Here is a 26,033-nt window from a genome sequence, read left to right on the forward strand (position 1 = left end):
TGGTATTTTAATACTACAGAATACAGCATGATGAGTAAATGAGTGATGGTCCTGACAGTCATATTATGCCTACTAATGTTTGGACAGCATCAATTAGGTTGGTGTTTACATCGCACTTGGCAGTTCTTACTTTAACAGCTGGTGTTAAAGTAAGTTCATTTGTCATCGTCAGTGGTTATTTAAAGCAGCACTGTCTCAATGGTAAAGTCGATTGCAAGTAAACGTCCTGAATCCATAATTTTACTTAAGTGGAAGTATTAGCAGCAACATATGGTTAAGTATCAAAAGAAAGAAATACACATTCATGTGTGAGCAGCATGTTATCGTCACAGATGGTCGAGGAGAGACTCATTTGAACTACTGTTCAACAATGCACCACATTCTATAAACTGATCATATGTTTTATATGTAACATCTTCATCGTAAGTAACGAGTGGCTATAGGTGTAATGGATTAAAAAGTACTATGAGAGTCTGATTGCAGCAGAAATTCAAGTCTCTCAAATATGCGCTTAGGTACAGTCCTTGAGTAAATACCACTGCTTGTATTTCTAACTTCGGTCTCAGCAGCTTTCTGCTTTCACACTTCAAAGATGGATCACACGCGGCCAAGTCGCCACTCACACTCACGAGTTTGTTTTATTCCGAGGTGCACCTGAACGCGTCTTAAGATTGTAGCCTACTTTGAAGCAGGCGGGCTGGGCCAGACTCCAGTGAATCCACACCGAGCGACCGACCGAGGCACAAGAGGAGAGCCCGGCGCACTCACACGGCTTTAATGTCCATAAACAGGGCTCTAAACCAGCGCAAAGTGTGAAAAGAGGAGTCGTGGTCTCGGCGCAGCCCCGCTTCCCCTCGCTTTCCCCTCTTTCGCTCGTAGAAATCAATGTGGGATAGTGAACGGAGTTGACAAGCCCGCTCCACTCCTGTATCTCCTCTCTCCTCCCTCCTCTCGCGCTCCACACGAACCAGGAAATCGTCGAGGTGTGCTTCTTTACACCGCTAGTGGCTACCCCGTTTGCGGGTGTAGATGCGTGTTATTTTTTCGCCCGTTTTCCTCGTTTTTTAAATTTATTTATCCCACTAGTTTGACTTTTAAAGCTGGGGCTTCAGCTCTGAAGTCAGCCAAACTTCCCTGCGAGGAGAGGCTCTCCACTCTGGCCGAACAATGAGGTGGGTAAAGCGGCTCAAATCCCTTCATCTTCATTGTGTTTCCCGGCTACATTTTGTGTTTTGGCCGCTGGTTTCACAAAGGCTGACTGTTAAATCCTGACCCTGTGGTGTCTCTTTGGACTCTGCCTGCTAGTTTAATCGCCACAGCAGTTGTTTCCGACACATTAAATCGCATTTCTCCCTCAGGAATGAGTCGAGCCTCCTGGCTGTTTTGTTTCAGCTAACAGGGACACACATGACACCGTGGAGCAGGTTTTTGTGACCTTGCCCAGCGAATAACTTGATAAGAATACGAACGATTGGTGAAAACTAATGTTGGTATGGTTGTAATGAAAGTGTTAAAGTGTGGCTGTCATTTAGGAAACTATTCACAAAGTGTTGGGCTTGTCGAGCAGGTTAGATGACGAAAACATAGGTTTGTATCGGGTTCAGGCGCTCCATGTTGATCCTTGCTTTGCTCCTTTGGCTGCAGCAGTTCAGTGTTATTGTGCCTAAATCAAAGCACTGTCATGCAAAAACTCCATAGGTGAACAGCAGTATGTTTATAACTAGGGTCAGAGGTCGGGGTAATTCAGACAGCATGTGAAAGGGATTCAGTGTCTTGCTCAAAGGCACTTCAGCAGGGTGGATTCCTGTCTATATAGGGGGCTCCATCAGCTGCACAATGACCACTTTGCCACCCTGCTGCCCCCCAATGCATCTGCTGCTTGTATCATGTCATGCATTCCGCAGCCACACATTAAACCGATCCCTCGCCTACTATTTTTCTCCCTCTGGGAGTTTTAGGAGTTTGCACCGGGAACAAAATTGCTCTGTGGAAAGCTCATGTCCACAAATTCCACATCCTGTCACAGCCTGTGTGCAGTTGGCAATTAGATGCTTTGAAGCCACCGCTTCTCTGGGCTCACTCCTTTTTCTTTTCCTCGCTCCTTCACAATTAAGCAAGAGTGGTTGTCAAGGAGCAACTTTTGTCGCTTGAAAGCTCGACAGACGCAGGTTTAATTGTGGACAGTGAGGCACTGTGGTGCAGGGCCTATAACCTGTGTGACTAGTTCTTTATCTCAAAACCGAGTGCGCTGCCCTTTCGGTAACAATATATCTGTGCTCGGCACATGGGTTGGTCCCGGGTTTGTATTTGTTTTTCACATATTTCTGCATAGGAACTTTGATTGCAGCAGGAACTGGAGGCACTTGAGCTGCCTGAAATCCTGCCACAGTCACAGTAATGTGTTAAACATACCCTTTTAATGAGGCATTGATGAAGCAAAAGAATAATAGACTTGTAGATGGAAAGACTTCTCTGATACACCTGTAAGTTTACCTGCAGCTTAAGAGTTATTGTCAGACAACATGTAAACACTATCACTATGACAACACACTGTCCCGCCACACATAGTTCACAATTAAACTATTGCATCATATAATAAGATAAGCAGTAAACAGCTTTATTGTGGAATTGCTCAGCTGCAGCCATAAACCACTTTGGTGCAACTGCACCCATGACCCACAATGTTAACATGGAGGAGTCTAACCTTTCTGCCTATATTCAGGTTCCACTGGCCCTTCAAAGCGGTGTCTGCGGGCAGCTGATGGGTGACATCTGTCTTGATAATTGTAGCTCTAACTTTGTCTGGACACTGCTCCTGCTGGCCCTCCATTGTGGCCAGTTCATGTCACGTCACCTTGTATAATAGGTAAAGGCTGGAATGCAGCTCTGCTCATGTTCATTGTCATTCGCCCCGATGGTATGTGAATGTTGACACAGAAGTGCAGTCAGTTGGTCAAAAGTTCAGCAATTTGACCCAGTTGAGAAAATGGTTCATTAATGCATTCCAACTTTAAGCTGCCTGTTACGTTTGCGGTCCGTGGAAACATCTGCGTTATCTCCACTGACCACCCCCAGCGCGCATCATGCGAGTGGAACAAGGTGCTCCAGAAGGAAAGTAGATGCTTTTGTGGCATTTAGTGAAGATGCACAGATGCATGTTTGTTTATCTTCCACGTTACAGTCACGGTGACTGTGTTTAGAACACTGTATCAGCGTTTAAGACTTATCCTTGTGGCCAAGCGGCGCAGGAAGTGCGTTCATCTGCAAAATGATTCACTGTTATTGTCAGAGGTGACTCGTGTCTCCCACTATGATTCACCGACTGGGTCTCTGTGACTAAAAGACTTGCCCTATCTGACAACAACAGCATGGCCGCCTCAGGCTCAAGAATTAACACAAGTGACGTGAGCGTACACACAGACAGGTGTAATGCATCTGCTCACCACACACTGTTTGCAATCTAACGAGTTCTCTGTGCTCAGTTTAGAAGCTCCACATGCCTGGAAGCGATGCCAAAGTGGGCTCGTCCACTTTGCTCCTTACAGTCTTGCATGAGCTTATTATTGATCAGCCTTAAAAGCAGGGAAATGGCCTCCCCCTCAGTCTCCTTTGTGTCTCAGCTCCAGCTTTTTTCCTGCCTTGGCAGTAAATGGAAAGGAATGCAGCTCTAGCAGTGATCTTTTGCAGTTTTGCTGTCATGTCTTCTTCCTCTACCAAAGTGTTTATGACCTCATGTCCCAACAGGCCAGTAGCTGTTATTTAAGGCATTTAGCAATATTGGTGCGCATGCCCATGTAAGGATAATAAGATGAAACTCATTGGTGTTGCGATAACAGCGCGTTCATGCCACAGTGTTGTGTAATGTTCATTACAGTGTGTTTGGTGTGTGGGGATACTGATTTTTTTCATGTCTCCACTTGTTCCTCTAATTCCCTTGCAGTCTTTTTTTTTTCTTTTGAAGTCTGATATAAGCGGCAGAGCATAAACAGACTTTTCGTCCTGTTTGCAATCAATGTTGCTCCCTAAAATCCAATTCAAAATTCATAATATTCAGAAATACTACTTTCAGATTCACCTTCGCTGTTTTTTGGAAACTGTACCTGAATACGTGGGAGAAATTCTGCGTACGTGAAATTATTGCACTCTTTATTGTGAATGTAGGCAACCTTTTCAAATTTGTTTCTCCACCAAAGCCCTCCTAATATCCACACTTATCCCCTGCGCCCCATGAGCAATAACAATTTGAGGTAATTGTGCTGTGCTTGTGGGAATTCTTATCTATAATGGATTAAGAATAATGGCTTTATTTCATGGATAAAGAGTTGCATGTTGATACGCACTTCAAAAGGCTCCTGAGTGCATTGCAGCACAGTTGGTGTGACTAAATGATCACAAAGCCTGTATGCTTCATCATCACGCCTCGCTCTCCATTATTAAAATGGTCTTGTCTTGTCAGTTTGTCTCCCACAACATCCAATCACTGCAGCCCCCTCCCTTGAAACAATTTACCCCTCTTGGTCCTCCCACCCCTCATACTCATAAATAGGCCATTATGCCGGCCTGCCTCTTGGATTAGATGCTTTGCTACAGGAGTTGCCCAACATACAAAACCAACTATTGTCTACTTGGTGACAAATCCAGTTTGCTCTGTGGTGGCTGTTGCTTTTTCTTAAATTGTGCCTGTAGGCTGTTACGTTCCCTCTCCAAGCTGTTATTTCTTCTGTGATCACTTACTTTAAACTTAACCTTTACCCTAGCCAGCATGTTGGTCATGTGTCACCCATATTAGGTGTCGTTCACTGGTCTTGGTGTGAGCCCTTTGTCCCAATTTCTGGGGAAACCTGTGTAAATTGCTTTGACACTTTTTTTTGTTTTTTTGTCTTTGTACATTGAATATCTATCACTGTGAAGACATCACCGTTCGATAAATTAAGCTCCTGACAAATCATGGTTCTTCAGCAAATTTACATAAATGTTCTGTTAATCCAGTATGGCTGAAGTGGTCCTCATTGGCTGTTTCCATGTAATTGCAGAGTGAATTTGAATCAAGCTTTTGAAATGTCGCAAAAATTGGGCAAAAATGCAAATTAGATGTGTTTCCATCGGTTTGGGGGAATAAACAAGGCTGCAAAATCTGTGGTTTTGTCAGAAGTTGGTGGTATAGGCTATGTTGTGCATAACCAGAGAAGAGGAAGAAGAAGGAGTAGAAATCGTAAACTGGGAGCTAAACCAATTGTTTGTTTTCTTGCTTCTTCTTCTTCCTTGAGGTTTATTGGCAGTTGGGAAACAACTGATTTTGCTTCAGGTTCACAACCCCCCTTTGTGTAGCCTGCTACCGTTGCCAAATAAGTTTTGAGAGCAAACATTCATCTCACGTGACTGATCAGCTGTTTCCACTGTTGGCGTCTTCCAGGATATTCCCACAATGCACGAAAACATGGCCTGTTAGGAATAACGGGTACGTGTGGACAGATGAGTTTTTCTACTTGTTTAAGATGTATTGGTGGTTGACAGACAGCTGGTTTTCTTTCTATTGTGTGACCTCTATTTCCTCTGCTATGTTTGTTACAGCCATGTCTAATGTAGCCTATAGCAACTTCTGACAACTCTAGGCTACGCAAGGTATAGTTTATTGTCTCCAAATCAGTCACTGGAAACATGCCATGCCTTTTTTTAACTGCCTAATGGTAGGGTTGTTGCTGATAAAAATGGAAAATATTTAGTAAGTATATCTCCATGGAGACTGACCATTGTCCAGATAAACATTAGCATGACCTGAAGCAGAGGGAAGAAATCTCTTAACCACAGTGATCACTGAATGTGGAGTTACAAGCAGAATACACTGGCCAGACACACAATTGTCATTTTGATTTGCAACGTTAGTTCAGCCTGACATTGTGATTTTTATCTTGGAGGGGAGATATTTTGTTTGGTTTTGCTTTAACCAGTCCGGAGCAACTGAGGTATTGGTCCCTCCAAGGTCCTTTTGTGTCCATCACAGAAGCTACGATAGAGTTTACGAGGAGCAGTTATCAAGGAAACAAGTTGATTTAACAGTTGTGATATGTGTTAGTTGACTCACAACATGGATGTAGTAAGGTAGCCAGCTAAAAATGAAGGAAGTTGACATCACCGTTTTTCATCTACACAGCTCTAATTGGACAATTGTCACTCCAACTAGTGGAGCCCCTCAGCTGGCCCAACATCAGATGTATGTACAGTATATAAATCGCTGAACATATCTGAGATGTGTGTATCTGAGAAGCCAATTTAGATGTCTGTATTTTAGCTTGTATGACTTGTCTTGTGGCAAAGATCTAGCCGTCACCAGTGTGAAAGAACAAACTGCTCCACAGTGACTGAATGTAGTTTAAGTCACCTCTACAAACCCTCTTCTGGTAGCCCAACAGAGTTACATCATCCCAGTTGACGGAGAGTCTGGGCCTAACAGTGTAGTGAAACCAAAGCTTGTTGTGGGCAGAAATGCAGTAGTGATATATTGTATGGTCAGCACTGCTAATGGGTGCAGAGATACATTGGGTTCATCAGGGGTCCACTACTTAATGGAGCGTAATGGACGCCATTCAGTATAAAAACTGCTGTATGCTGTCAGCCATCTCAAGCATTCCTGTCTTTCAGATCCTCAGATCTTAGCTCTACTTATCTGGGATGGTTATGATTGCTGATACACAAAGGCTGTATTAGATAAAACAATATTGGAGGGAGCCCAGCAGATGATTTGTGGACAGTGGTTTCCTTATATTATCATTACGCACCACTTAAACTCTGGGTACTAAGGAAAGATAACGTTGCCTTGGGAGAGTTTGACCAGACGTTGACTAAGGTAACTAAGCAGAAAGGCACAGTGAGAAGGGAGAACCTGTTTGGTGTTCTTCAGTTTAAGACTGAACCATTTTTGGCGTGGGGGACGTTTGCCGGATGCTGCATGAAACTCCCACTGTGTACAAGCAGCAGTCTGGTCTATTTGAACAGTGCACGTTTAATTTGGGAACTTGAGGTCAATTGGGTGGTCAAGAGGACTGTCTTTTTGTCATCAGTGAAATAGTTAATGCTCAGTCATGGGTGAATATTGGCCTACTCGTGCTGTTTTGTTTGTACATAGTTTCAGTTATGTAGCAGAATAAACATCACAATGTGGATTGGCCGGTTTGGATCAGCGTCTTTTGCATTGCTTTTTGCTTAAGTAGTACAAAGAATCAGCTGAGGGTTATTTTAGATATCCTTGTTTGTTGTTCACGGTTGAGATGGAGAAATGAATTGTCATTGTCTTCAAGAGCACTCAAACTCTGTCATAAATGTCTTCTGATGACTGGGCTTGTTGGTGTTGTGCATCGTACTGTAGGTGACTGTAAAAACAGGTGCTAGAGTACAGAATGGAAGAGGTGCAAGCCGGCCCAATGAGACTGTTATCCAGGTAACCACCGTCTGCAAAGTACACTCAGGTCAAAGTCCACACACTCACACCCTCATGCCACAGCGTGAAGCAGGAAACATAATTAGGTGTTTCCCTCCTGCTTTTCTCTGCTTTCTCTTTTCTCAACTTTGGGCGCAGAGACATTTCTCCTCTGGTGAAAAGGAGAGAGTGTACATGTTAGAGCAGCTGAGAAAGGGGGAGGGAGTTTTCTTACTCGATTGTTCTTCTCTGGAGAAGCAGGACCTGCCTCCTCCTTCTCCCAAGACGAAGAGGATGTGCTCCAACCTGTAAAAGGAATTGAGCTCAGTGAGGAGGACAGAGGTGAGATGGTTCCAAATATGGGCATTGAGTGTACCAGTTGTGCCCCCCCCCCAAACATACACACACACACAACCGCCCTGCTCTGCCTCAGAGGCGGGAAGGAATTCACCTCCGCTCTTGAAGTGGTCGCACAACAAAATGAAAGTTCTCGGCCACGTCTATTCAGCTTTTCCACAATGCTCGATAAACGATGCCAGGCAGAGGATGAGTCAGCGCTCAAAGAATGCTGGGGGGGTTTTCTTGGTCGAGGAGTTTCAGCTGAAAATGTCTGACTCCATTCAGACAAAGATATTGAAGAGAGGAAGAGCTTAAGAATAGCTGTGATAGCCTGGATGCCTCTCTCTGTATGGCTGACTCGTGGAGGCAGAAAGCAGTAGCCTGCAGCAAGCGAGTGTCTATTTGTGTGCTTCAGCAGCATGCTACGACCTGTGAGAGGAGAAACAGGCATGAGGAAAAGGACAAAGAAAGAGGGAGTGAAGTTCGGCGAGGGGGTAATAAGGCAAAGGTGCATGGTTTAAAAGCTTTTAATTTTATATCCTTTACTGTCAGCAGCCTGCACTGCTTTGAAAAAGGCTAAAACATCTTTCATCAAACCTCCTAAAGGCTTTTACAAAATGACAATTTCCCTCTAGATCTTTAATTTCCTTTTTTAGCTTATACTTCTTAAGAAATGGCCTTTCTGTTTTGTTCATAAATGACGTCCTTAAGCAGAATCCTGTATCTGCCTGTGTCCATCATCCACCTCATATTTGAAGAAAAGAAGCAGCATCAGAGGGAAGTTTAATCTCATGTCTGGCTCTCATGAGGCCTTGATCTCAGAGTCATGCGGACCCGGCTCTACATCGCTGACAGCCATGTATGTGGCCCGAGGGTGCTTTGAGGACAGTGTACTGTCAGATGTCCCGGCCAGCGTCAACAGGCTATTGTGTGGACTCCCCATGTCCGAGTCAGCATCAGAGGTCAAGTACTTTACCACCACCGTGACCTCAGTCCAGTGTGTGTAATGCGGCAGCGCAATACTAACAGGCTTTTTTCCCCCCTCCTCTAATGATCTGCATTTGCTCACTTTTTGTGCAGTGAAAGATTTTGTCACTCTGATACTTTTCTTCAGTTGTACGTAACTGAATTGTATTTAGGCAGAAATAACCGTTATTTCAAAGGAAAATTCAGCCTCTTGCGGTTAGAAATGACTCTAAAACAAATGTTCTGATGCCACTTTTGCTTAACCACATAGCCTGGCTTTCAGATTTATTATATTATTTCATTATATGTATGTTATTTAAATATATATTTTATACAGAGGACATTCAAATACTGGCACATGCTGTGTTTTCCCATGTTGCCTCTTTCAACTAACACTTCCTTTTCTCACTTCTGTGGAACATGACCGTCCCATGGGTGTCTTTTGTCAACTGTCCACTGTCCACTGGCGTATACAGTGAGTTCTCACTGTATACGCCTATCTATCTATCTATCTATCTATCTATCTATCTATCTATCTATCTATCTATCTATCTATCTATCTATCTATCTATCTATCTATCTATCTATCTATCTATCTATCTATCTATCTATCTATCTATCTATCTCAATCTCTATATCTAAAAACATATTAAAATCTTATGAACTCCAGAGAAATTCTCAAAAAAACGAATGTGCTGAAGGGGTGGAATAATTTATTTTATTCTATTTTTTTTATGTGCATTAAATAATTTTCATTTGACTGTAACATTCAGAAAGACAGAAGAATTCACCTGTAAATTATTTGTTGAAAAACATATAAAAATCTATCCACATAGTGTATAAAGACATTTAAATTGACACCTTTTTTCCACAATATCAATATCATGCATAGCTGTCATGTGTGAGCTGTGGTCTCTATTTTATCAGGCTGTGAAGGAGAGGGAGGAAGTGGTTAGCTTACACACACACACGCAGATGTTATTAAGTGACTTATTGTCGTTCCCTGTCTGGCTTTAATGTGACATGCGACTGTAGAGAAAGATAATAAGTAATGAATCATTGTTCGCCTAAGGTGCAGCGCGGCCGCCTTTAGGTATGCTTTTTACATTTGGCTGTGAGATGTGTGTGAATCAATTCTGAAAGCTATGAAAAAAACATGTCGATGAGACATGAAGCTGCCCGGATATTATGATTGTTCGATTGCACGCGCTTGTAAAATGTTGAGCGTGAGTCAAACCTGGAGGTTTCTGTCCTGTCTGCTCTCTGTTTACCACAGAGGAAACAGACAGCAAGGAAAAAGTGCTCCTGAAGGCAAGGAAAAAGCCTGACATCATTAAAAAAAGAGAGTTGGCTGTAGCTGTGAGGGCCTTTCATATAGTATTATGCGTATAGGTATTCTGAACTCTTGAAGGAGAAATGAGCCTCACAAATTGGGAGGGACAGTGAGCCAGGAATAGATGCAGAGACAAAGGGTATTACTCTACTTAGTGTTTGACAGCCCTGTGTAACTTCAGTGTGTCTTGTCTCAGCCTCAGGACTGAAGTCTGTCTGTCTGTCTGTCTGTCTGTCTGTCTGTCTGTCTGTCTGTCTGTCTGTCTGTCTGTCTGTCTGTCTGTCTGTCATGGATGCCCCTTTGCTTTGTAAAAGTGGTGCACAGGACGAACGTACTCCCGTCCATTTCACTGTACTTTAGGTCCTCTTATCCCTGCACCATATATAAATGTGAACTGCAGTGTTATGTAATCTATCTCTGCGTGAATGCCACCAAAAGGCATCTCTTGACAGATCTTGCACTCGTTTAAATTATTTGATTCAGAGGGAACCGTGACGGGAAGTAGAGAAGAGTGGAGGGGGAGCGTGGTGGGAGGGTCAGGTAAACTTAGGAGGGGAGGAGGAGGGACGAGACAGAGCCACTGGGCCTGACTGTACTTGCCAGCACATTTGGGGAAAAGCTCTGAGAGCACAGCCTTATACAGACATTTCCAAGAGAGCGTGTGTCCCGGCCATGCACTGCGGTTTCCTGTTAACCCCTTCCTTGACCAAGGAACCGCGGTGGGTTGAGGAACTCTCTCTGCTTGTAATAACGACAAGAGAAAACGGACTCGATTCGGTTTTTAATGTGTTTTTCTCAGTGTGTGCGTGCATATCATCCTGCCAATCATTTCCTGTGCTGAAGTCCTCTGTTGTGTCAAGCAAGTCCTTTGCCCAAGGTAGTTTAAAGGTTGGTGGCTGAAATCCCTCCCCAGAGCATCAGCCAGTGACCTATTTGTGCTTAAGAGAAAACCCTCTTAAGTCAAGCGGTCACTTAGTTAGCTTAGCTCCACGGCCAGCTTCGGTGTCCTCACTGGCGAACTGGTCATCTTCATCAGAGAAAGGACAGGAATAGATTGTTTATGGCAGTGCCTGTCATGGTTTATTCCAGTACTAAAACACATTCAAACCCAGTTGTGAGTCTTCTGCACCCTGTTATACCCAGGGACCGGGTCAGCACACTGACACACGTGTTGGCAGGTTGACAGGTGTTGAGCCTGTGTGCGAGTCCTTGGCTTAATGCGCGTGTCCCGCACACGCTTTTAGAGTCTCGGTGTCCGTAGTTTTATCAATAATGCAGCTGCTCACTCTCGGTCTCACTCCTGAGCCCTCGCTTTCCCCGCTATTAAATATGCATCCACTTCCCAGTCCTATGTCTCTGTCCCCTCCCACTTCCCATAAGCCCTCTCTGCCCTGCACATCGACAGCATGCTCGATGCAGATGAGATGAGATCAGAGAGCGCTGCTGTGTTTATCCGTCCAACCCGAGGTGGTTTAAACCTGCTTGAAGTGACCGATGGGCATTGAGTGGACTCAACATTGGCAGTGCATGTGTTCTGCATCTGAAAAGTGAACTTGTCATTTGTATTTGGCGGACAAAGTTTGTAGAGGCACAGAATTCAAAACATATCCAGTCATTTCTGTATTGCAGTTTTTATTTAACATACTCACAGAGTCACCTCTTTATCAGGCAAATAGCAGCATACAGTATCACTCAGGAAAATATTAGAAATATCCTTTAATGCTGAGGCCCCTACCTCAGTCAGGTCCAACCCAAATCTCACCTCTATTGTATTTACACATTTTTGCTTATATTTGAAGCCCCTTTAACCTCTCTACACAATGTCAAGGCACATCAACTGCTTTGCCTGCTTGAAAGCATTTGTCACGAAATGTTAAGAGGAATGTGCAAAGTTTGACTGACACAAAAATAATTAGAAACTAAGACTTAGAAAAATAAATACAGGAAATATTAGTAAAGTCCCAAACATCTGCAAAACCCTCTACTGTACAGGGTGCCAAAAAAGCACAGAGGAGACTAAGTTATGATGAAAGTTTGGACTAACGTTCACTTTGGGCACCATTATTATAAGATGTGCGCCAAATAACACAATAACAGGAAAGCGTTTTGAAGTTTATGTAATACACTTTTCTGTGATTGACAGCAAATCCAAAGCTATGTGACGTTTTGTGAAATCGTAAATCACTCCCATGTGTAATTTACCGTTTCTTTCAGGAGTACTCAGACGGTTTAAAGGGATATTTGTAGGCCTGAAAATTTAAGTAGTTCCTGGTTGGAGAAAAGCGAACATCCCAAACACTGAATCATTCATCTAATCCTAATTCTTTGCTCATTACTTGCCCCTTTTTATACTGTTGCTGTGAACCAAAATACATTTTCCAGTCAATGTGGACTGACTTTCAATGTTATCTGCTCATAGGAAAATATAGGATAGGTGTGTGTGTGTGTGTGTGTGTGTGTGTGTGTGTGCGTGCGTGCGTGCGTGCGTGCGTGCGTGCGTGCGTGCGTGCGTGCGTGCGTGCGTGCGTGCGTGCGTGGACATTGATTGTTCAGGCTGAGGCTGTCCTTATTAGGCAGTGCTGGCAACAGGAAGTGGGTTGTGGCTTTGGTGCCGTGTCACAGGAAGTAGCAGATTGTATCACGGGTGGGACAGATGGAGGTGGAAGAGATGGATTAGGGGACTATGGGGAGAGCATGGGGGGGGCAAATAAGGAGAAGAGGGGGAGGAATGGTAAAAAAAAAATTTGAATTGACAGTCGGCCACCTTTGTTCCTCTGTGTGCTCCCCTCCACCTTCTGTACTCACTGTTATGCTTTTGCACTTGGTCCAGGTTGTTTTTACCTCATACCTGTATGAGGTATTTGTTTGGTCCATATTTGTTGTGGTACAAATTGCGGTTTCCAACAATCAACACTTTGTTTAGCTTTGGATCTCACTGTCTCGAATGCAAACACACTCTGCAGCTTCTCACACTGCTCCCTAAACTTGCATATGTGCAGGCCTTGCAGGCTGTGTTGCAGCCTGTGTGCATTTTGCATGCATGGAACTATAAATAAATGTTTTGTCACTGGCCACAGCACATGTTTGGAGGTTGATGCAGAGCAGGTGGAAGATTCCAGAACCTCGTGTCTTTGGCGGAGCTCGGCACAACTTCCTGTCTTTGTCACCCTCCATTGTTGTCTCGCCTCCCATCTTGTTCGGCATCAAACTAATCTCTTTTTCTCCTCTCAAATCAACACTTTGCTGCATTCCTTCTCTTACTCTCTCACCTCAACATGTTGTTTTGTCATATGTACAAGAGGTGGGAAGTATCTTCTACTCTGCACTGATGCTAAACACCTCAATCACACGATTGTGATTAGATCAATGGACTAATTGGTGTCTTTGTCTTTGGGGTTTAGACAGTCACAGGGTTTTCATTATCTGGTAAATACTGTTATTAACCTGGAAAATTTGTTGAAGTCATATTTAGTCATACATATTTGTATCTCTCCGGTCATGATTTTCGATGGAAATTTCCACATAAATTTCCACATTTTCACCCCCTATGTGATGAACGAAACGAACTGATGAAGCGCTCATTCGGATTGAGTACCATAGTCTTAACCACTATAACAGCAAACAGTGACAAGCGACAGAGATCAGATCATGGCCAAACAAGGGAACCTTAAGTCTTTTCTGAAAGCGGGCAGGTGTAATGACAATGATGAGGATGAGTCCCACATACAGTCTGAAGTCACACTGAGGAGGCTGCTGATGCCGTGCCTTCTGCTGAAAAAGAAACAATATGTTGACCCTAGTTCGTGTGCGACATTATAGATGGGGAAGAAAAAGTGTTTTGCTCACACTGCGAGAATCAGGGAGGAAGAATGGATTCACCAGAGGAGCAACAAACATGAGAACTTCAGCTCTCACTGAGCAAACTGGATGATGTCATTCTTTATATAGCCCGCCTTTAGGTTGTTAATAGGCTCAGGAAACACAGATCATATTTGTCCAGGATGTTGAAATCATCCATACGGTCTGACTCTGGATGGTAAGATCAAAGGATGTTTGATGAGAAGTTTTTCACCATTTTCTGACATTTTTGTCAAGCAATTGATTCATCAAGAAGATGGTCTGCAGATTAATCAATAGTGAAACCAGTTGTTAGTCACAGCCCTAATTGTGATATATGATAACCGTGCTAAGGCAGATCCTACTCTGTGATCAATCCAGGGTGTGGTCTCATTGTCTGTCTGACAGATTGCCAGACACTAAATGAAATTCAGAGGCTCCACCGTCAATAACACTCAGCATTTAAGCACACTCTACTGTTTGATCCATCAGGTGTATGTTTGTATCGCAGCATACTTTCAAAAGCACTGTATTGTGACTCTCATCTCTTAAAATAGTTTATTTATAGCAGAGATGACTGAGTGTTTTTAGTCTGTTTATCCATCCGGTGTCTCCAGTTCCTCTTCACCTCCCCGTGGTTTGGCTTCTTCCCTTCCAGCTGCAGTCCACACTACATACCATAATCTCATAGCATTTCAAAGTGTCATTCGATATTTAGAAATTGAGAGCAAAATGGTTTGGTTCAACTCTATTTTATACTCGTACATAACTGTAAATTTGTGAGATTCACCAAAACTTGAAGCACATCAGTTGTCACTCTCACACGGCAAAATATGAAAGAAAAGAGTCTTTGTGGACATCTTTTAGGCAGAGCCACGAAGATCTGTTGAGCCTCTGCAGGTCTTCAGGGCTGTCGCAAGTGTTTGTGCTAACAACTGTGAAGATCCTTGGTGTTTTTATCAGCTGAGTGTGCAATCACTACCACAAACCTCTGTGGTTTCATTCTTGTGGCTATATTTTTACTCTATTGCAGTTGCCACAGCTTCCTGCTCTGAGGTACAGGCTTTACGCCTCTTTTGTGTTTTGTGTTGTGCAAAGGAAATGATACACCTCTCAAAGCTGTTATACATTTAATAAGGTCAGTCCCGTACTGTTTTCAGTACATTATTCGTGGTTGAAGAATAACAAATCAAATCTAACATTTACCAACTGTGTCCTGAGTGAGATTTTGTTTTTACCAATTCACTTGTGGCCTTGATGTTTCCTGCACTCAAATTAATGTCGTCTCTTTCTGTCTTGCTCTCTGTCTTCCAGTGAGTCAAGTATTTGCCAGGCTCGGGCCACTGTGATGATCTATGACGATGGCAATAAGAAGTGGCTGCCGGCAGGCGCTGGACCCCAGTCCTTCAGCAGAGTCCAGATCTATCACAACCCCACCAACAATGCCTTCAGGATAGTGGGACGCAAGATGCAGACGGACCAGCAGGTACGTCTGTGAGAGAGACTTTGCCTCTGGAAATGTGAGTGTATGTAGTTTTGTGTGTGTGTGTGGCTCATTCATCTGTGTTCGTCATGTGGCCCTGTGGGTGTCTGTGGTCTCCTGTAGGTACCCAAGGGTGCATAAGTGAGCAAGTGTGAGACAGTCTATCTTTGTGTATGCCCATTCATTCTGGGCTGGGCTGGGAGTCTGCATAAAGAGTATTTACTGTATGTACTCTGATCATTTTGATTTTGATTAAGCCAAGTCGATTTTTATAGCTTTTTAAGTGCCTTCATTTTGTCAGTTGCGTGCGTTGATGCATATATGACGTCTAGCTCCAGTACTACAAAAAAAAAGGAAAAAAGCTGCTGACCTACTGAACTGTTAAACAAGAGCCCACTGTTTCAGAGTACACCACCGTTCCTGGTTTGGTTTATTTTATTTCGTTTGATCATAAATCTCGGAGAGTGCAAGAGGCTAGGCCGCTGGATTTACAGCTGAAATTTCTCAACTTGACAGGACACCATTGTTCACGTTGTTTATCTTGTCAGTTGCAGTCAGTGTGTTTGTGCTTTGGGAGTGCGAGAAGGTGTACAGGTCTACAAGTGTCTGAGAGGAAGCTGAAAAACGATCCCAAGCTCACAGATGAGCTTCATGTTTTGATTGCAAACAGCTGGCTGTGATGATTTCAAGTGTTGGTCTTTTGTATTTGACATTTTTTAATCTCTTATTTTCTCTCTCTAGCGGCATTTATTGAAGGATGATTTGATTCTCATGAATATGGATATCATAAATCAGCCATGGTTTCAGTGTGTATACACACACACACACACACACACACACACACACACACACACACACACACACACACACACACACACACAGAGTACAGGTTGTGTTTTGTCCAAGTGTTTTTATAATTAATGCTTAACCCCTCATGTGGACTGGCAAGGAAGATGTATTTACACACTCAGACCTGAAGCTTTAACATGTTGTATTGATGGGCTTGATGTTCCAGCACGTCGGATAAGGAGAACAAAGATGGTTTCCTCTGTGTTATCGCCAACTTACGACTCACCAGATACCACCAGATAAAGGTGGTCAGATTCCAAATTTAAAAGCTGGGTAAATTGAGTTTGGGTGGATCTATTCTTGACTGTGGCCCTGCTCTGTCTGCTGCCTCAGTGTCTCTCTCCTTCTTTAAACATTCAGGACTCTAAAGTGTTCCCCAGAGACAGGTCTTAAAGTGGATGATGTTTCCTGTGAGATAGTTAGCCTGTTCAACCATTTCCTGCGACAATTTAGGGAGAAGCCTGATACCCAATAAGGACTCTATATTTGTGTCAGATGGAGGCATGAAGCTCGGTTTAGGATGGTGGTGGATGAGTGCACAGAGGAGCTAATGAGAGAATACAGGGTGACTGTATGTTCTCTCTGCTTCCCTGTTTTCTCTCTCTGGCCGTCTGCATACAGAGTAACTTTTTGCTGTTTTCACGCTTGTCTTTTCAATTACTTATATGCATTATGATTGTATGATTAAAATGCTTTTGAAAACACAAGAGGAACTGTGGTATTAAGGTTATTCTGCAGGCTTTTGGGCTGTTTGAACATTCTCCTTTCTTTTGATAAAAAAGCTCCCCCCTTTATCCTGCTTTTTAATGTGCTCCTGGTCACATCCTCACTCTCTCACCTGCCTTTCTTGCCTTTTGATAGGATTGTGGAGAGTTTAGGAATGCGGCTGTCTGCAGTGGCAGTTGGATTTGCTCCCCTCTCTTTTCACTGCACGTTGCCCGCTGTGATATTCACCCTGACAGGGTCTCTTCTCCGCTCTGCTCTGTGGAATCCAGAGGCTGTTAAACAAATAGTGAAATGGCGTGTCAGCACATTCAGGCAGCGCTCAAACCCAAAACATTTTTTTCCCGCCTGGCTCACAGGCTTCCCGCCACCTGCTGGGTGGAATATAAACCAGGATAATCCAACAAAAATAAAGCAGACACTAATTTTAAGCATTTTAAGTAATTTTAAGGCATGTGGGTTTAAGGGTTTTTTTTAATAGTTTTTCCCAGTTTTTTGTTGGGGACCCACCTCCCAGGAGCTTTTCCTCATCCTTTTACATGTCTTGGGTATTTACTTTGAATCTCTGATGAGCAGGTTTGGATTTGGTTTTAATATTTTCTAACCTCAGCATTTGTTTGAATATCGACAGAAAGGCACAGAAGAACTGATTTTGCTCACCATCTCTACCAAAAGGATCCTTATACTGATCATCTGTTCTCTGCCTTTCCCAGGTGGTTATAAACTGTCCAATCGTGAGAGGTCTCAAGTATAACCAGGCCACACCCAATTTCCATCAGTGGCGGGATGCCCGGCAGGTGTGGGGGCTCAACTTTGGCAGCAAGGAGGATGCTGCTCTATTCGCCAATGGCATGGCTCATGCTCTGGAGGTGCTCAACACCATAGCAGACGCAGGTAAATGAGTTCTCACTAGATTCTACTCTGTGGACTGAGAAAATAAGAAAACGTGACGCAATAGCAAGGTTCACCCTGTTGTGTCTGTGTGAGGAATGTGCTTTGTTTTGTCTGTGTGATTTTAAAAAGTGCCATGCTGTTTGCTGGCTCTTGGTATGGTTTTGCAGTTTAATCCAAGATTGATACCCTTTGGTTTTCCATTTTGTTCATGTAGTTTTAAACGTGCAATATGTTAAGATTATGAAGCACCACCCACCACAACACGCAAGCTCCAAAGTCAAAGCTAACATTAGTCTACTGCAAAGCATGTGAAAGATATTGTGATATTGTGGTTTTAGCTGGCTAATGTTAGCTAATGTTAGTTTGCATGCTGACATGGTCAAATTGCTAGCTAGATTACATCAGATATTTCATCCAGTCTCCCTAAGCTGATCTGGCTTGTTAATGGGCTAGCTTGCCCTTTGCAGCTTACTTCATTAGCTAATGATACGAGCCAACCAAGACCAGATCCATGCGGTGTAGCTAAGTTACAGCTAGCTGGCTAACCTTAGTTTGCTTGCTTGCTGACATAATCACTAGCAAACTAGTGTCTCAGTAGATGTGATAATTTGTTAGCTTGCCAAATTTCATCACCAGTTAATGTGATCCATGATAATAACTTGCATTATAACAAACAGCGTTGATTTTAGCCAACAATTAATTATTTAATTGTACAAAGCAAAGGTGCATAGCTAACGACTGTTTTCTAATAGCCAAGAGAGATGCAAGGCAGGGACAGCCAACCAGCTAACAGCTAACTGTAACATCAGCTCAGCAGGGATTGGCCAGCTCAGTCACCTCTACATAGTGTGAGCGTAACCTACAGGATGCTGACAGCAGTTTACATAACAGCCAGCGGTGTCATTAGTAACAACAAATCATAACTTGGTCATATTCTGCCCTTATCCATGTCTCAGCTACTGGAAACTTATTCCAGTGTCTTTTGAGCCTTTTGTGTCTGTTTTCTGTTCTCATCAGCTGCCTATTTAAATCCAATCAGATGCTTTGTGTATCTTGTACAATTGAACCATGAACAAAGTTAAAAAAAACTGTACGGTCTGAGCTGAGCTCTACTGAGCTGTGGTACAATGTGGCAATCCTAGTGCAATTATAGGTAGTAAAATGCCTTAAAATGCCACACCACTCACCATGGCTCTCAACACAGCCCTCAAACTTTGTACTCTCAGCTGCATGGGTATAAAAGCAGTGTACCAATAAAAGCACATAAACAGTATGATTCAAAAAATATCACATGAAACTAAGTCATGAATTGCTCAAGCTGTTAAAACCATTTACTGAGACATCTTATCTGATGCACAGTGGCGCAGCAGGTAGTGCGCGTGCCTCACAGCAAGAAGGTCGCAGGTTCGATTCCCGGGTCGGGCCTTCCTGTGTGAAGTTTGCATGTTCTTCCTGTGCATTCGTGGGTTCTCTCCGGGCACTCCGGCTTCCTCCCACAGACCAAAAACATGCTCATTAGGTTGATTGGTGACTCTAAATTGCCCCTAGGTGTGAGTGTGAATGGCTGTGTATGTGCCCTGCGATCGACTGGCGACCGGTCTAGGGTATACCCCACCTCTCGCCCGTTGACAGCGGAGATAGACTCCAGCCCCCCCGCGACCTCGAAAGGGATGAGCGGCATAGAAAATGGATGGATGGATCTTATCTGATATTCCATAATGTTTTCGTTTGTATTAATGTTTCTTGTGTTGTGTTTTTGCAGGCTATGCAACCCTCCCCCGCCCAGTGTCAAATGGACCCTCTCCAGAAGAGCTTGAACAACAGCGGAGGTACTTCCAGACTTCCTCTGAATGGAACACACCTTTGTTTTACATGTTACATTCTATTGTGAATTCCATTTGATGTCATCTGGACCTGATTCGGCAAAAAATTTAGATAACCATGACAGCATTGCCACATTGCTTCTGGGTCTGCTGGCTGTATTCAGCACCAGGGATACGCAGCGCTGTCAGTATTTTTTTTTTAAGTATATTTTCTGTCTAAGCAAGTTGTTAGACAAGTTGGCTGCTCTGTGAGGTCCATGTGAAGTTTTTGTTGCTAACAGAAGCACACTATCCTCTGGGTTTAGTTGCATAACAATCAATAGCAGGTCAAGCTGTCTTGGCTTTGTGGTAGCCCTGTTGGCAAGGGTTTGCACACACGCATATGTAGAGGATTTGATGGCATTAGCCTGACAGTGCTAAACCCTCCGTCAGCCCCTGTAGGTTAAAGGTTAAAAATACAGCAAGGCAGACTCCTTTTGCATCAACCCCACCTTCTCTCCATCTATCTGTTTCTACAGCGAGACCTCTTGTGGTGACAGCGTGCACGCCAGCATAGACCAGGCATTAACCTTTTAATCTCATTTAGTCTAAAAGGTAATATGGTGCACAGTTGGGGATGCTTTGTGATTGGCTAGAGGGACTGTCTGTCAAGCTGCTAGCAGTCTCAGTGGCTGCTGGTGTACTGTGGCTTAGGGTGCCTTTACAATCTTTGAAATCCAGCATAGACACAGGTATTGTTGCGTATTATTTGCATTAATACTTTTAGGTTTGATGAGCATAGATTCACAATTCAAAGGATCAGATGGAAAAAATCTACGTCACCCCCCGCGCCCCCCCCCCCCCCTTTTCTGGGCACTCTGCCTAAGTCAATCAGCTGTGCTTTAAATCACAGCAACTCTGTCCTTGTGTGCATGATGTGAGGACCTGTGCATTTTTGAGTGGGTGTATGTGATCATTGTATGTGTGCTGCTCTGCATACAGCTGTTGTGAGTGGCAGATGTGTCAGGGGATAGGGGAGGTAGTGGTAGCGAACCGACATAGCTCGAATTAGGCCACCGTGTCCATCTGTGGACTTTTCAGTGGCAGGCTAATCAGAAGCTATGGAATCCACCTCTCATCCTTTTACCAGTTGTATATATCTTGAGTCAGTTTCCATGCCACTGCCAAGTACACTAATAGATGCAGTTGCTCAAAAACAGTGGCTGTTGCGTAAATAATAAAATCATTTGGGAGACTTTTACATATTAACTTGGGATGGCTGAAAGCTAGCATTACCCATCATGCCCCTTTGCTGTCTGACTTCCTGTTTTATCTCATGCCTAATCCATCTAATCACAACAGCCAAATGAAATATAATCACTTTCAGCTTCATTTGTCTGTCCTGTTCATACGCTGATTTTATTGTGAGCATGTTTACGTATTTGCTGCTGACAGATGTGTTTGTTTGTACGCAGGCTGGAGCAGCAGAGGTTGGAACAGCAGGAACGGGAGCGACAGGAGAGAGAAAGACAGGAGCGGGAGCGGCAGGAAAGAGAGAGACTGGAGAGAGAAAGACAAGCGGCTGCAGGTCAGGAAACACCTGGGCTGGTCAGCATAACTACAGTGCAGTCCAGTCTTAGAAGGTCCTCATATTTCACCGAGTCCAAGTCTTTTTCTTTTGTCTTAAGTGAACAGTGTTTGTTAAGGCCCCCACACACTACCATAACTGTGACCTTACAGGCTCTTTACATACTGTGGAAGAGGGGTCCAATAAGAATTTTATAGTATGATACCAATTTTAAATCATGTCAGCCTCATGTATCATTTCTGTGGTGTAAATGGACACAAATATATATGCATGTAGAGACACCTTATCATCAGTCTTGTACAGATTTGAATTTAATTTAAAAATGTTCGGTTGGCCGGTGTATTCTGCATCATTTCCTGCCATTGGTGTGTAGACATGCGTCATAGCAGCAGTCACATTCTGACTAGAGTTTTGACACAGGCCATCCTTGGGCACCAAAGCTCTAGACCAGTGTATTGCATCACAATTTAGGGTGACTGTTTTGGATCACTGACCAATGATTTCAACCATTCTCAGAGGATGGTCAAATGTCTGGGACCTTTACTTTTTCCTCTGACAGTGCACCTGCATCACACCGGCATTGGCACATTGTTATTGCTAAATAGTTCAGGAATGTTGCTGATGGCCCCTCTCTGTTTTTTAGTCTCTATTCCTCCACCTCCACCTTTGGCCCCTGGAGGCTGCGCTCCTCCACCAGCCCCTCCTCCACCCCCTGGCCCTCCTCCAGCTGCTGGTATCCCTCCCCCGCCTGGACCACCTCCCTCAGGACCACCTGCCTCAGGACCCCCGCCTGCCCCGCCTCTGCCCCCTGCAGGAGGGGGAGGAGGTGGAGGAGGAGGTGGGGGCTTGGCAGCTGCCCTTGCAGGAGCTAAACTCCGCAAAGTATCCAAGGTGAGTACATAACAAAACTATCGTACAGACTAGTGGATTTGGACAGTCCTGTTACTTTGTAGCTGCTTTTGAAGTAAACTTGTATGTAGTTGAATCCATCATGTGCTTTTCTAATTATGCACGTGCTCTGCTGCTGTAATGATGCACTCTTTCATAGTGTTGATTCCTGCATCCGTCAGTATTTATGGAGTCATCGTGCCTACACAGTGTCCACTGAACTGTGTTTTTGTTATTTGCTGCCCTCAGCAGGAGGACAGCGCCCCTGCAGCTCCAATAGGCAGAACTGACTCCAGCCGTAGCAGCAACTCCTCTCTTGGAGGAGGAGGGGGAGGTGGTCTGATGGGTGAAATGAGTGCCATCTTGGCACGAAGGTGGGTGACATCACATCTTTGAAGTCAGTTAAAATATACAGTGCCCACACTCAATTAAGCCATTAGGCTTACTCTATTTCTGCCGTTACATGAGTTAGTTTTCATCTTCGTTTATACCCTTCCTCCCCTGATTAATGAGTGTATTTAAAATGCAGTCTACATTGTGTCACTGTAACTGTTCCCAGTCTATTTAACTCTAACTGACTCTTGACTAACTTGAAGTGATTCCTCTTTCCATCAGGAGAAAAGCTGCAGACACTGGAGAGAAGCCACCTGTGAAGACACAAGATAATGTAAGGGTATTTTGCAAGGCTTTTTTTTTTGTCACATTGCTTTTGGTGCTGCAAAGAATATATAACAAATACTGTTTTTAGATCTGCCCCAGTGGGTGACAGATAGTTCTGTTATAGAGTAAAGTAGAAACGGGTTGAGGATGACTCACTCTCATCAGAAGGTGTCTGTCTTTTCTATACAGGATGATTCAGAGCCTCAAGGTCAGAGCGGTGAGAGCTGAACATTTTTATCTGTAGCATGCCACCTACGTTCATTCTGATATTAATTTTTATGTAATGTACAAAGTGGATGTTAACAGCCCGTGTTTTTATACATTCTCCTTCTCAGACACCATGAAAAGACCTTGGGAGAAATCTACTATGACCAGGTAACGCATGCTTCAGTCAGTAGATCTGACTGTCCCCTCCCCCCACCAGTGTTTGATGTCTCACGTTTGAAGTCACCCTCAGAGCAGTTCTCCATCAGTATGAATGTGGTTGTGTGAACATGCGTGCTTTTGAGTGTGAATGTCTGCCATTTCCATTCTAAGAGGAAGGTGTGTGTGTCTCACTAACAGGAATAACTCCATCGCCAAGAGCATGGACTCCGCTCCCTCATTGTCTCAAGGTTCCAGGTATACATGCTGTCCCGTTCACTCATGACCTCAGTCCCCTTTGCTTTCTTTTCTCTCCAGGTTAGCGCAGCATGTCTGCAGCTTCATACTGGGGTAGCATATTTTACAGTTGATAGCACCATCTAATGGATCAGAGAATGGCATACACCCAAGGGACCTGTAGATGTACCAGCTGAGCGTGTTACCTCTGAAAACTGCATAATAATAATAAAAATAAAAATAATAAAAATAAAAATAATGTCTGACACTGTGATTAATGCTTATTTTTCACTTCTGAGTGCTGGGGTCTGTGCTGTCCTCTTGTGGTAAACTTTACCATGTTCTGACACTGTTTTATTTTTACAGCTGATTGTGTTTTTTACTGTTGTTGAGACATTTTTATACAACCGTAGCTGTTAAAGGTGGATAAATAAATGGATAAACCAGTACATAAATGTATGCAAAATCAACTTATATCTCATTGCATCTCTTGGTGTACATTTCTGTTACTTTCCATTCACTGTTCCTTCATCCCTGCGGTGCTATGGTGATGTGCTGGATAAACAGTTGGCCTGTCAGTGCAGTGCCGTGGACCTTTTTGGCTATGTGTGAAACACAAACATAAACTGTGTGTATTTGTCTGTTTCTTGTCCTCTTACAGGCCGAAGCCTGCTGGCAACAGTAATGATGCAGGTGGAATGGATGACTCGGATTTAGAGAAAATGAAACAGGTGAGTTTCTCATTAGCTCAGCAACCTACGTGAGCTCAGCATGAACGCGATTACATGCACTTAAAAAACAGGTTGGCCTTCTCCAGTGAGCTGCTTCTGTTTGCATCATGTACAACCCAGATCCAAAAAAAAGTTGGGATGCTGTGTAAAACTTAAATAAAACAGGATGTGATTATTTGCTCATCCTTTCTGACATATGCTCAATTGTATTGCTGTTCGTCAATCTCTATTTTGCAGGAGATCCTGGAAGAGGTGCGGAAAGAACTACAAAAAGTCAAGGAGGAAATTATTGGAGGTGAGATTACTTTGCACTCTCTAAAAATGTTCAATTTTGCTTCAGTACACAGTATTTGATGCTCATTTTCTCTTCTCCCCTGTCACAGCCTTTATTCAGGAGCTGCAAAAGAGAAGCACATAGTTCAGCTGCGTGTCAGGTGTAACAGAGGGATGTGATGGATGTGGTTGAGGCCCCATTGAGACCTCTCCTCCACCGTGCCCTCCCATGTAGCCCAGGGATTTCTCTCTATTTTTTTTTTTTCTCCAACACATTTTCTCTTTTCTTTGACACAAACACACGTGAGCATACTTGCTTATGTGTACATCATGCATATTCACTTCATGTAAATGGTAACCCAGGGAACCTCCTCATGTCGCCATCCGCCACTTTTGATGATCACTCTCTAATCTTGCGGCGGTGATCCCGTCGATCCCATCCCTCCCCTGCTCATTCATCCCGTCTCCTCGTGTCCTCCATGTGTTCTGTTCATCTGAACCAATTCAGAGCACATAGCTACAGCCACAGTTGCTCTTCCAGTTTGTCATCATGTACACTCATCGTAACCCTGTTTTCTGCAGATATCCTGCTACTTGTGTCTTCTCCCTTCTGCTATCAGACACACCATTTACTGATAGAGCAGTCTTCAGTATTCAGGGACAACATACTGTCACATTTTTACTGTAATAGCAAGATGCTGGCATGCTGGGATCCTTTTTTTTCCTCTTTTTCTCAGTTGACAAACAAATGTTCAACCTCAAACACTGCTACTGATAGTTCAGTTCAGACATCTGCTCGTAGGGAATTGTCTCGAATGGTAGTTGGAGGTGGAAAAGCAACAATAATCGAGGATGGCTCAGAGACCCCAACTCCCTGACTGCTGCAGTGTGTCTCCATCAAATGGACTTTGAGCTCCCAGTAATGGCTAAGAACTAAAACGGCACAACACAAGCTTTCGCTGCTGCCAGATAGAGAAGTTGGAGGAAGAGGAGACAAGCAAAGGGAATCTGATGGACAACCGGAGTGCTGTGAAAGGGGAGTGTGTTGTAGTTTTATGATGTGTGAGAAATGTATTCTCTTTGCATTGCACTTGTTCCAGAGGAAGTGTGTCTGTGTGCCACACTGCCTTGACAGACTATTCCCTCTCACTCATAAATGAGGTATTTGTTGGCCAGTGCAGTGCACTACACTGTGCTTCCGCTAGTTATTTTCTTCCATTCTAGCTATGTTTTCTAACTTTGAAACATGAAAATGGCCATGATGAGGTCAATTAATTTGGCCATGACCAACTGCCTTGAGAATAAATATATAAATATATATATATAAGGAAAATATATATTTGTTTTGAGGGAAAATGTTAGCAAAAGTGAAATGGTGTTTCTATTTTAATTGAAATGACTGGTGAATGGGGATTTTGTTTTCCTTTTTTTTTTTTTTTTTTTTTTTTTCAATGATTGTTTTCATATGAAATGTTATTTTGGGTTTACTGTTTCTTTTTTCTAATAGAGTCTAGGCTTTTTACACTGAAATATTAAGAAAACAGCTTAGAGACACTGGATTAGAAATGCCTTTATAGTCGAATACAGCTGCTTCTTGAAATGCATTACTTTGTCTGGAGTCATCTTTTGCTTCCTGTTCTAAGATTTCTTTGA

General features: G+C 43.5%; 1 protein-coding gene across 5 annotated transcripts; it reads left to right on the forward strand.

Moving 5' to 3' along the window:
* Window positions 1-728: 728 nt before the first annotated feature.
* On the forward strand, window positions 729-25,857 carry vaspb (vasodilator stimulated phosphoprotein b). 5 transcript variants are annotated; one of them, XM_070971208.1, is made up of 14 exons: window positions 729-1,172; window positions 15,204-15,375; window positions 17,658-17,838; window positions 19,601-19,667; window positions 21,116-21,228; window positions 21,872-22,119; window positions 22,366-22,490; window positions 22,732-22,783; window positions 22,966-22,993; window positions 23,112-23,151; window positions 23,341-23,397; window positions 24,038-24,107; window positions 24,345-24,402; window positions 24,491-25,857. In XM_070971208.1, the coding sequence occupies exons 1-14, from the start codon at window positions 1,168-1,170 to the stop codon at window positions 24,523-24,525; spliced, it is 1,251 nt and encodes a 416-aa protein (XP_070827309.1). In that variant the 5' UTR covers window positions 729-1,167; the 3' UTR covers window positions 24,526-25,857. The 5 variants fall into 5 exon arrangements, with proteins under 5 accessions (XP_070827309.1, XP_070827311.1, XP_070827310.1 ...); XM_070971210.1 differs by having other exon boundaries at window positions 22,966-22,984; XM_070971209.1 differs by having other exon boundaries at window positions 22,369-22,490.
* The last annotated feature ends 176 nt before the right edge of the window (window positions 25,858-26,033 follow it).

Source organism: Chaetodon trifascialis, chromosome 9, assembly GCF_039877785.1.
Source record: "Chaetodon trifascialis isolate fChaTrf1 chromosome 9, fChaTrf1.hap1, whole genome shotgun sequence".
Classification (NCBI taxonomy): domain Eukaryota; kingdom Metazoa; phylum Chordata; class Actinopteri; order Chaetodontiformes; family Chaetodontidae; genus Chaetodon; species Chaetodon trifascialis.